This window comes from Chrysochloris asiatica, unplaced genomic scaffold, assembly GCF_000296735.1.
Source record: "Chrysochloris asiatica unplaced genomic scaffold, ChrAsi1.0 scaffold00078, whole genome shotgun sequence".
Classification (NCBI taxonomy): Eukaryota; Metazoa; Chordata; class Mammalia; order Afrosoricida; family Chrysochloridae; genus Chrysochloris; species Chrysochloris asiatica.
In genome coordinates, this window is record NW_006408596.1 from 12,065,106 (window position 1) to 12,078,210 (window position 13,105).

At 36.7% G+C, this 13,105-nt stretch overlaps 1 protein-coding gene across 1 annotated transcript in view; it reads left to right on the top strand.

Moving 5' to 3' along the window:
* MED13L (mediator complex subunit 13-like) overlaps positions 1–13,105 on the top strand; it is a 367,925-nt gene that overhangs the window by 31,733 nt on the left and 323,087 nt on the right. Inside the window, exon 2 of the mRNA XM_006865509.1 lies at positions 6,116–6,353. Within this exon, the coding sequence (XP_006865571.1) occupies positions 6,116–6,353 (238 nt within the window). The remainder of the gene's footprint in view (positions 1–6,115; positions 6,354–13,105) is intronic.

The following is a 13,105-nucleotide window of genomic DNA, read 5'->3' on the forward strand; positions in this document are numbered from 1 at the left end:
TGTCCTTAATTTGTGCTTATGTTTCCCATTCCAGACACTCTCTATTTTTTTTTTTTTTTTTAATCTAGATGCCCTGTTTTGCTGTCTCCAGAGACTACACTAACAGTATTTGCTGGATGAAACACTGGCTCAGCTATGTGGAATGGGGAGCTTATTTGGGGATCTGAGTATTTCTTTAACAAGCTTTCAGCCACTTCTCCTTACTTTATCTCCTGTCTTCTTTCAACCCTACTTCCAAAGCTACCTGTATCTGTACCTCCTGAGGCAGAAGAGCTTTTGTGTAAACTGACTTGTTTCTCAGCTTTCTCCATGGCTAGTAGTGTAAGGTTTACTTTTCTGAGTAAATGTCTTTACCTCTTGAGCATCTGCTTCTGAGCTTTCAGAATTTTGCTGCTTTTATCTCCTCTCGTCTTCTGCTTAACCTTGTGATTTAAGAAAAAGACAAAACAAAGAAACCTCTTTACTGACATTTTTGTGAGATTTAAGATAGAGCAAAAGCAGATGTGTATGTTTACTCTGCTGTCTTTACCTGGAGTTGATTAACTCTGTTTTAACAGACGTTTTCTGTTACATGTGACTTCCCTTTCTATGACTCAAGTTGAGAAGTGACTTACTATGTTTACTGTATTTCCCTCATCGACTTAGAGGAATAACTCACTCTCAACAGGAATTTCCTAGTGCACTCCTGTTGGCTCCAGATTCATTTCTTCACACCTTTCTAGAATCTTGCCCAAGATTAATAGTAAGCTAATTTATGTTGTTTGAGGAATCTTTTCTTCAAAGATTTCTTGAAAATTTGAGTATCTCTGGCAACGCTGTTATTGCTGGTCATTCCATCTAATAAGTGTTCCGTCTTATTTACAAGTTGTCTTTGTGAGGGGGATATAATTAGTCTGGGTCAGGAGACTAATTTATAGAATTGAGTTTTCCCGTAAGGAGTCCTGGTGGCACAGTGGTTAAGTGCTTGAGTAGGAACCACAAGATAGGTGGTTTGAGGTAGCCGTCTCCTTCTGTAAAGATAGTTGTTAAGTGCTGTCCAGTAGGTTCCAACTCATAGCAACCCTGAATAGGGTTTTGCGGGTTTAAATCTTTTCAGGAGCGTCATCTTTCTCCTGCTGAGTATCTGGTGGGCTCAAACCATTGACCTTGTGGTTTCTAGTCCAATTCTTACCCTATGGAGTCACTACGCTCCCCTAAGATTGTTACTGTTTTTGTTAGTGCCGCCAAGTTCTGACTTGTAGTGACCCTGTATAGGGTTTCCGAGGAGCAGCTGGTGAGCTTGAACCTCTGACTTTGCAGTTCAAACTGAGTTTGCAGTCCAACGCATTAACCCACAGCTCCACACCCCTAAGAGTACAGCCTTGGAAACCCTATGGAGCAGTTCTCTGTTCTGCAGGTCCTTAAGACACAGGATTGAGTAGGTAGCAACATTTTTTTCATTTGTTAACTGTTACGTGCCTGAGAGCCATTTCCAACTCACGGTGATCCTACATAGAGGATCAACTGGTGAGTTTAAACTGCCAACCTTGTAGTTCAAATCGACCTTTCTGTCTAATGCTTATCATACAGGGTGCCCTGAGGTGGAATAGTTTTTGAATATCATATAAATAAGATAGTTGAAGAAGCAGAACTAGAACCTAGATCTCCTGACCTTTTGCCAGTGTTCTTTCCAGGATGCTATACTGTGAGTCATTGTTATTAAGACCTGCTAGTCTTACTGTGTACCGTGACTGCTGAATAACTCTGGGGAGCCATAATGCAAGTATCTATTATTGCTCATGAGGGATCTGGTTTTAGTGGGTCAGTGCAAATAAATGATCTCTACTGGGAGAATTTATCAGCTCATGTTCTACATACTGTACATAAAGAGTAGAATCGATACAAATTTTATTTGAACCACATTCATGCTGTTAAGAAGTGAATTTATCCTGGTTCAATTACCTGGGAACCTTGACTGTCTGAACAGCAGACTCTGGACATGGCAGAGAAAGTTCCCCCATCCCTATTCTTCCCCTCCTCCCCCCAAAGCCTCTCTTGCTATTTTAATAATTACTAACTTGGTTTGTTATATGCACATATACTCTAAGAATTAATTTGTGTACTGACAATCTTGTAGTAGTAGTTTGTAAAAGGAGGCGTATCATTATTAAAGTAAAATAAAAAGTTTCTTCTATTCATGAGATGGTGTGTGGGTATGCTTATATTTGTGTTCCTAATACCCAAGGAAGACTAAAGAACTTTAGTTATGAACTTTAAGACTAAGGAACTTTCTTAAATTAGAAAGTATGACCGTGAGCAGTAGTCATTACTAAATTGAGTCAATGACAGTTTCTTTGTGCTATGTTATAATAACACGAAGCCCTATGAGCCAATATGGCTAAGTGGAAACCTTTTTTTTTGAACTACAGTACAATTGGGATCAGCTGTTTGCTAGTTATGTGACTTTGAGAGACTTATTTAACCCCTTTGAGTTCTAATGTCTTTAGTTATGAAGAGTTTATTATGGGACCTGTTATTTGGTGCTGATCTTGGCTATTAATTGTACATATGTGTGTTCTGGTTTTGTACTTAAATATTTTAATTTTGTTTTCTTAGATCTGTAATTTAAAACTTTAAATTCATAGTAAAATCTGCAAAACTCGGAACTTGTGAAAGCCAGAAACCTGTCAGAGAAGGAAAGCATAAATGTTTTCCAGTAAATAAAGAGCAACAGAAAAATTAATGGTGACTGTCTGTACCTGTCAAAGGTGGACAACTTGAGTGACCAGGAAAAACAAGTCTCTTTGTATTCTTCCTTTCACTGTATTTCTGGGTTGCCAGTCTTTTTGACATTGAGAGAAGCACAGTGTATTTTGAGAGAATTACATCTAGAAATATTTTTAAGGTTTGTTTCATAATTTTAGAAATCATTAGATAAGGAGTTTTGAGAGTTGGCCATATTAACCCATTTGTTAGAAATTGGGGCCTTCAGGACTTGCAATTGAATTGATTTTTTTAACGATAAATAAGATTATGGTTAGTGAGGACATATTTTAATCTTAATTGAATACACTTCCATGATAAGATTTTTCTTTCTTGGACAGACTATTTCACTATTGCTGAGTCCTCTTTTCTCTCATCAAACATTAATTCACAGTTTACAAATAAGTCTTTGAATATCCTCTTTATACTTAGTTATCACTCTTAGGCTTGAATGCTCTTACATTGTTATGTTTTCCAGTGAAGACTTGGTATAATGATACTTAATTTTAACTTTAAAAATAAAGGGGTGAATCATTGGTATGTTGCAGTGTTCTGAGGCCTTGCTGCTAGATCACTTTCATTTGTGTTCTAACACTTGCTAGAACGACTCTATCAAGAATTTAGAGCCGGTGGCATTGGGTCCCCTGCACCTCTCAGTGCTAGGAAACACTGATATGAAATTAGTGGAAGTGCTAGCTAGGATTTAGGAAACCATTCGTTTGAATCAAAGCCAAATATTTTGTCTACTGAGCCATACCGGATGTTATAGGTGAAAGTATTCTAGTGAGTAATTGCTGCTGGTGGATTTTCTTGTGGACGGCCTCACCTGTTGTGTAAATTTAAATCTCCGAGGCGTCTTACCTTTTAACTTGGAAAATATGCTTGATATCAATATTGTTGTTGTTAAATCGGTTCCAACTCATGGTGATCCTGTATAGGGTTTCTGAGTAGCGGCTGGTGAGTTTGTACTGCTGACCTTTGCAGTTTAAACCAACATTGCAACCCAGTGCTTCTCCTACAGCACCGTAATTATTGTGCGCCTCTCATCCCCTGCTTCCTTGCCTCACCTCTCCTCCTTCTTTCCCTGATCCCTAAGATTCTTAGGCACGGAACACCTTTAGGTTAGGTGATGGTATGAAAAGCTAGCTTTCTATTTAGCATTTCTGATTGTAACTGTTCCTTTTTATTTAGTTACCTTCTTTGACATTTATGTAATGGTTGATGTTAGGCTTTCTGATGAAAACATACACAACTCTTACTTGAAGAAATCGCTGTAAAAGAACTTGTATGATAGAAAAATGGGCAAAGGATATGAGCAGAGAAAGAGAAAACAGGACTGCTATCCTGATTGCTGCTCATAATGATAATAATAATCATTGATAGTTTTTGCTGCCCTTACTGCTTACATATAGTAACTCATGATCAGCAACCCTGTGAGTCAGGACTAGTATCCTCATTTCAAAAGTTAGGCAACTGAGGGACGGATGTTAAGTAACTCTCAAGGTATTTGCAGTTTACAGGTGTATTACGTCTAGAGCTGGGATGCCAATCCAGAAAGGCTGACCCCACAAGTATTCCTCTAAGCAAGACAACCATTATTATAAGGATAGATTATTCAGTAATATTGGCAGGTATTTTAGAGGCTATGCAATTTAGGAGAAGGTAATTTGTATTGGTGGGAACTATTAATTGAAAAACTATGATAGTACTCATCATGGTAATTTTATATCAAGCCATGTTTCCTAAAGAAATAATCAGATAAATAGCAGTGTTCATCACTTCTCAGTTCTAGTTAATTATAATAATGAGAAAAATGGAAGATTGTCTAGTTGTTATGGGATGATTATTATGTTTGTTTTTTCCCAAATAGCGGACAGACTCTTATGTAAATATTTATAATAGTTTTCGAATGCTATTAGTAATCTATAAAAATATTTATAATAAATGAAATATCAGGGTGCAAAGTCATACACTCCGGATCTAACTTGAAGATGTATATACTCAATGCATAAAGATCACATAGTTATTGTTTCTGGTGAGATTATAGAAAATAATTATTTCTGGTATGACTATTTTATTTATGATTTACTTTTATAATCAGAGTTATACCAAGGGACATAAAAGGAATGCATAAATGATGCTAGAACCAGCTTTTATTGAGAGTATTCATTGAAGATGAAATTTGTCTTTCTCATTTTAAAGAATCAATAACTGAATTCCAGACAGGTTTAGTCGGATATCATTAGTTTTCTAACTAATTTTATTTTGAAGTGAGATCTTTTTTCTTCAACTTGAAGAAAGTAGTACATTTTTCTTAAATTCTTTCAATATAGTGATTGCTTGTTTCAGTGTTTTACATTGATTTCAGTTGTGTTGGTAGGAGGTACAGTTATTTTTATACCCAGTGGTACTTGTTATTTGAAAAACAGCTTGTTGACAAAAATGATTGACTCGATGCAGGGGGGAGGGGGAGGAGGGCAGATGAATAAATAAAAATTGAATGTAAGGGAAATGTGAGCTCTCTGGGTCAGAATTATATTACTAGTTTTACTATCAGTTTTGAATACAAGGTTATAGTTTATCGGTACTTACTTAGCTAAGGTATTCTGCTTTGTGTTTTCAAGATCTTTGAAATTCCCTTCCTTCTGCTAAGATTTAATGAATATTCATATAGCAAATATACATCATAACAGAATAAAGATACAGGTTTCTGTAATCTGACTGTTAAAGATTTCTGTGTTTTAAAAACAAAGACCAGACTACATTAGGGAATTGTTATAGAAGCAGAGTTTTTTTCTGTCTGCTGTATATTAAATAATAACGAATAAATTGCTTATAACTTTCCATCGGTTGCATTAGTGGTATCTACGTAAATAGCCTTTTGGTGTTCATGATGAAGCGCCATGCCACTCACTGCATCTTAACTGCTTTCCTGATTAAAAATGATTTAAAATGTAGCTTTTGGATGGGAAGAAATTGAGAAAATCCTTTTTAAAAAATGAGTTAATTTCAATTCTGCAAGCTTATTTAAAAAGAATACTTAACCTGATTTCTGAATGTAACTTAGGGTGTAAGGAATCAGTATATAATAAATTGCCTATAGGGACTTTATAGGAAATAAATGATTTGGGTAAATTAAATGATGTAGTACAAAACATTGGTTATTTTGGTGTTTTATTTAAAGTAGAAGTGTGCCATGTAGAAATCTTGATAGGAAGAAATTAACATTCTTCGCTGAGAGAAATCTTACCAAGTTTAGTTTAAATGTTTACTTTAACAAATATACTTCTTTTGGTATATAAGCCTGTCTGTAGAGTTCTGTAATTGGAAATAAAAATTAAAACATTTCCATTTTCCTGTCACTTTTTTTCAGGCTGAACTCACAGGAATCAAATGGCGTAGGTACAATTTTGGAGGGCATGGGGACTGTGGACCCATAATTTCAGCCCCAGCCCAGGATGATCCAATCCTGTTAAGTTTCATCCGCTGCCTGCAAGCCAACTTGCTGTGTGTTTGGCGTCGTGATGTCAAACCAGATTGCAAAGAGTTATGGATATTCTGGTGGGGAGATGAACCTAACCTAGTAGGTGTAATACATCATGAACTGCAGGGTAAGTTTTCCGTTTATTCTTAAAAAATTATTTACATTATGTGTTTCAAACAATGAAAAATTCCTGAAAGGTGGTTATTAAGGCTATTTTGTAAAAGAAAAACCCAGTGCCTCCTCACCCTCACCCACATCTCCCACTCCCAGTGTCTTCAAATTCCCTTACCCTTTCCCATCCTTGTTGGGTACCTTGGTTGTGGTGTAAACAAGGCTAAGAACCACTGTTTTAAGTGATACTGAATTTTGAATAATTTGCAAGACAATGAAATGAACAAAATTACTTTTCTTATACTGTGGCTGTTGTGTTTCATTGCCAGCTCAATTATTTTGAGGGAAATTGTATGGTGATACAGATATTTAGTGTGCACCTTACTGTATAATATTATGTGATGACATTGGACAGTATTTTGAAGAAAGTTTAATAAAAAGAATTTAGCCTATTTTGTTCAAATCAAGTTTTGCTTTGCCTTTTCCTGGTGGTGGTGGTGGTGGTGGTGGTATGCCGTGGAGTCGGGTCCGACTCATAGCGACCCTGTACAGGGTTTCTGAGGCTGTAAATCTTTATGGGAGCAGAAAGCTTCATCTTTCTCCCGCGGAACAGCTGGTAGTTTTGAACTGCTGACCTTGCAGTCCGCAGCCTGATTTGTAACCACTATGCTACCAGAGCTCCTTTTCCTGGGTGTTGTTGCTGTTGAGTGCCATTGAGTCAATTCTGACACATAGGGGCCTTGCATAAGGGTTCCCAAGAAACGACAGGTGGGTTTGAACTGCCAGCCTTGAGGTGAGCATTCCATTGCTTATCCGATTGCACCATACCAGGACTCCATTGAAATAATAGCTAGTGGGAATTTTACTATTTCTTGTAAAAGTTTTTTTTGCCTCTTTATCTGTGTTTCTATCTAGTATGCTAAGAGATTTTTCTAACTCACTTCTCTAGTTAGAATACTAGCTTATTTTGACTAATTCAGTCTCCCAAGGTCAACTTTTATAATTTCTAACTTTGTTTGTATTTTATTAACTTGTGGTTGCAAGTTTCAGTTGATTTTTTAATGTTTTTAAAGGAAGGAGTACAACTAATGTTAATGCATATTTTGTTGTTGTTAGTTCCGCCTAGTCCATTCCGGAGCATAGTAACCCTGTATAGGGTTTCCAAGGAGCAGCTGGTGAGCTTGAATTGCCGACCTAGCAGTTCAAACGGCTTTAAGGTCTGGCGCATTAGCCCACAGCGCCACACCAGGACTCTAATGCATACTGTTGTTGTTGTTAAGTGCTGTTGAGTGGATTCTGACCCATAGCAACCCTGTATAGGGTTTCCAAGGAGCCACTGGTGAGCTTGAACCACCGACCTTGCAGCTCAAATGACTTTGCAGTCTGGTGCATTAGCCCACAACACCACACCAGGACTCCAGTGCATACTTTTAGGGTCTGCTAAAAAGCTTCTAAATTTGCCTAGAGGATTTTGTACTAACTTCTGCTTGATACCTTTCTAGCTTACTTTGCAGCCATTTAAAAAAAAAAATTTAAGTCAGTGATACCTCCTGCCACAACAGCCAGAGGGCAGTAAATCACGGTGGATTAATTGAGCTAACAGTTTACCTTGTGGTCTGTTTATCTGTTCAGCTCAGACTTGTCTCCCAGTAATTTCTAGAGTCTTTGGTTTATAAATGTAAGAACCTATTCTGGTTTAGATTGTTTACTTCCTGGTTAATCAGCAAATTCTCAGAATTTATGTACCTGTGTAATCTCATAGCCAACTTCATGTAGGTAAGAATGAACTCATTTAAAATGAAAAGTTTTACCACATCTGAATTTTCTGTTTATTAGAAGAAGAAGAAATAAGATACCTCCTGTTGTTAATATCATGGGAATGGTTCTGTATCATAGCGACGACCCTACATAGGGTTTCCAAGGAGTGGCTGGGGTGTTTGAACCACTGATTTGAATGTGTTTATAACATTTGTACATGTCCATTTAAGTATCAAAACACCTACTTCTGATATCTGGTGTGTGACACTGTAGGATAAACACTGGACTGCTAATCTCAAGGTCAGACACTCAGACCCCACCAGCTGCTGCTTGGAAATGGAAACCCTATATGTTGTGGTCGCTATGAGTTGGATTTAAAACAGCAAGTAGCAAAACACAAAGCAGTGTTTGTTGTTGTTTCTTTTGGTTTATGTAGGTTTTTTCTTTTTGTGCTCTCTTTTCCCTTATGTTATAATCATTCGGCTTGGTCTCTGTTAGAAATGTTAATCATTATTATATAATGATGAAGAAATCAAACCAATTGTTAATCAAGTTTATTTAGTTGATGAATTAAGTTATTTATCTGTACCAACAAGGCAAATGATCACTGTTCTTAGAAGCATCTTTTTTGAGTTATTGTGTATTTCTCATGGACTTTGTCACCTAGTTACAAAAAGAGGCAGCCTAGTTAAACTTTTTATAGTTGCTTTAAAAAGGAAAGATGTCACTTTGAAGACTAAGGTGCACCTGACAAAAGCCATGGTATTTTCAGTTTCCTCATACGCATGTGAAAGCTAGACATTGGATAAGGAAGACAGAAGAAGAATTGGTGCATTTGAATGATGGTACTTGTGAAGACCTATAAATATATCTTGTTGAATCAGTGGATGAACAAATCTGTGTGGGAAGAAGTACTGTTAAAATGCTCCTTAGAAGTGTCTAACAGAATTTGTGCATGTAATAAAGCAGGACCAGTCCCTGGAGAATGACATCTTGTTTGGTAGAGGGTCAGTAAAAAAGCAGAAGACCCTGAACAAGATGGATTGATACAATGGCTGCAACAATGGGCTGAAACACAGCAGTGATTGTGAGGATGGCGTAGGACCCGGCACTGTTTTGTTCTGTGTACATTGGGTGCTGTCAGTCAGAACTAACTGCTAAGTACCTAACAACAAGAAGGAAAACATAGTTGCTTTTAAAAGTATTTTTTGGTTAAAGAATTCAATTCAGCACAGATTGATTTTTCAAATTGTTTCTTAAAATGACAGAAGTGTTGCATCTTAATTAGAAAATGAGGAAAACATTATAACCACCAAATGAAGAGGATGAAGAAGCATAACCTTGTTAGTCTAAAGCAGAGTTTCAATATTTGATGCTTATGTACAAATGAAATTAGTATTACATTGTTTTCTAACTCAGTCTTTTTCACTTAGCAGTGTATCATGAGTGTTTTCCATAAGAATAATTATTTTTATTTTCTTTCCTCTTAAGGCAAAAAATGAAAGTAGTCCTTTGTGTGCTGCCAGGAAAGTATGCCAGGTATTAAAGATTAGGTCAAATCCTTGAAGTTGTCCTATTTTAGGTAAAAGTGGCTGGATGACAATTTTACATATGGTTTAACCTAACATTAGAAGATATATGAAATTTAAATTAGATAAACAAGTGACTAAAAGATAGTTTTGTTCTAAGTGAGGAGTGGAATATGATAGGTTGAGCCATCATGAAAAAGTGAAGGATACAAATAGAGTATTTTTGTTGTTGGTTGTACAAATTGAGACTTTTTTGAAATCTATCAAGACTAAAACATACTGACACTTAAAAATAATTCTGTTAACTATTGTCTGTCATTTTGCTGTACTGTATTGACTTGTACGTTGTTTTGGTGATGGCCAGCTATGCCCCTTGTATTTTAAATAAATACTAGAAGGGTCATCCATGGTGGACAGGTTTCAGCAGAGTTTCCAGACTAAGACAGACTACCTAGAAGGAGAGGTGAACCACTTCTCAATATTTAATCCCTGGAAACCTTAAGAATAACTGGTGTACTGCCTGATAAAGTGCCGGAAAATTAGCCCCACAGGATGGAAGGCACTCAAAATACGACTGGGGAAGAGCTGCCTCCGCAAAGTAGAGTTGACCGTAATGACATGGATAGAGTAAAGCTTTTGGGACCTCTATTTGCTAATGGATCACAACTCAAAACGAGACGAAATAGCTTTAAACATCCATTAATAAGTGAAACATGGAATATATGAAGTATGAATCTAGAAAAATTGGAATTTGTCAAAAGTTAAATGGAGCACATAAAAATCAATATTTTAGGCTTTAGTGAGCTGAAGTGGACTGGTTTTAGTCATTTTTAATCAGACATTCAAATGGTTTGCTATGCTGGAATTGTGAAACTGAAAAGGAATGGTGTTGTATTCATCATCAAAATAAACATTTCAGGATCTCTCTTGAAGTACAGTACTGTCTGTGATAGAATAATATCCATATGCTTACAAAGAAGACCACTTAATGCAACGGTTATTCAAATGTATGTACCAACCACTAAAGCCAGTGATGATAAAATTGAAGAATTCTACCACCTTCTTCAGTCTGAACTTGAACAAACATGCACTCAAGATGATTGATAACTATTTTTGACTGGTGTGTAAAAGTTGGAAACAAAGAGAAAGGATTGGTAGTTGGAAAATATGACCTTGGTAATCGAAGTGATACTGGAGATTCATAGTAGAATTTTGCAAGAACAATGACTTCTTTATTGCAGATATCTTTTCAACAACATAAGCGGTGACTATACACATGGACCTCACCAGATGGAATACGCAGGCATCACATTGACTACATCTGTGGAAAGAGACGGTGGAAAAGTGCCATACTACATCTGTGGAAAGAGACGGTGGAAAAGTGCCATACCGTCAGCCAAAACAAGGCCAGGGGCTGACTGTTCCACAATAGACCATCAGTTGCTCGTATGCTAGTTCAGGCTGAAGCTGAAGAAAATAAAACAAGTCTACAGCAGCCAAAACATGACCTTGAATATATGCCATGTGAATTTAGAGATTATCTCAAGAATAAATTGGATTCATTAGAGAGTAATGATCAGAGGAGTTGTGGGATGACATCAAGAACATCCTACATTAAAAAACCAGACAAGAAAGAAGAGATCAAAGGGAATGTCAGAAGGGACTCTGAAACTCGCTCTGGAACATAGAGAAATTAAAACAATGGGAAAAATGATGAAGTAAAAGAAAGAACAAAATTTCAAGGAGCATGGCAGCTCAAGAAGATAAAATACCATAATGGAAATGAAAATCAAAAGGGAACAACATGCTCAGCATTTCTGAAAGAACAATGAAAAATATCGAAGTCTTGGGTTACAAACTTGTAAGATTGTATAGGCATAATATTGAATGATGCAGGAAGCATTAAAAGAAGATGGAATAAATACGGTCACTGTACCAAAAAAGAATTGACTAATGTCCATTTATTTCGAGAGGTAGGTAGCATATGATCAAGAACTGACAGTACTGAGAAATAAGTCCAAGCTACACTGAAGGCCCTGGCAAAAAAACAAGGCTACAGGAATTGACCGGATGCAAATTTAAATGTTTTAATAAAGTGAAGCAGCATTGGAGTCGCTCACTTGTCTATTCCAAAAAATTTGGAAGACTGATATACCTGGTTAGCTGATTGGGAAAAAAATCCATATTTGTAACAGTCCCAAGGTGAGGCAACTCAATGGAATGTGGAAATTATGGAGCCAATATCATTATCATGTACAAGTAAAATTTTACTGAAGATGAGTAAAAAGTGGTTGCCGCAGTACATCCATAGGGAGCTGCCAGAAATTTAACCAGGATTCAGAAGAGGACGTGGAATGCAGGATATCATTGCTTGTGTCAAATGGATCTTGGCTAATGGCAGAGAATACCAAAAAGATGTTTACTTGTTTTGACTACTATGCGAAGGTATTCAACTGTGGCTCTTAATAAATTATGGGTAATGTTGTGAAGAATGGCAGTTCCAGAACACTTAATTGTGCTCATGAGGAGCCTGTACACAGACCAAGAAGCAGTCATTTGAGTAGAACAAGGGAGTACTGAATGGTTTAAAATCATGGAAGGTGTGCACTACAGTTGTATTCTTTCACCATACTTAATTCAGTCTGTATACTGAGTAAATAATCCTTGAAGCTGGGTTATATGAATAATAATAAGAAGGCACCAGAATTGGAGAAAGACTCATTAACAATCTGCAATGTGCAGCAATCTTACTTGCTGAAAGCAAAGAACTCTTAACATACTTACTGATGAAGATCAAAGACCACAGTGTTCAGTATGGGTTGCACCTCAATGTAAAGAAAACAAAACCCCTCATACCTTGACCAGTGAATGGTGTTATGATAAACGCAGAAAAGTGCAAGAGTCCAGCTCTAGCGGGGTTGTGGGACACGAGAGGAGACTTGGAGTCGGCAAAAATGAATGCAATCGAGAGCCTCTGCTTAGTTGGCTGATGGGGCTCTCTTTCTCTGTCTTTCTGCTTCTCTCCCAGCTCAGCAAGTCTTTATTTTTAGACTTAAAATTACACAGTACATAATGATTTGATACTTTGATTTTTCCTTGAATTATTACACAGTTTCAATCACAACATTCCTTTTACCCTGTGATTATACAACCTTAACAAAAGCATTTCTATGATGTCCAAACTGACCTTTCCATATCCTGTTCATTTTTCAACCATTAAACATTTTCCTTTTGACATCATCTCCTCTCCTACGTAAGTGATAAATTGCTTCTTCTTACTCCCACTAAAAGATCAAGTTAAATCTTACACAAATCATTTCCACTTATCAGACCCCTGATTACATCTTCTTAGCAATACAAGTTTCTATTAATCATCAATGCTTACACTACTTTATTGTTTCTACTAGGTGATTATCAGTCTTCTACATACTTCACTACTATTTTCATAGTAAAAGTATTACTAACATCTACTTAATTATTT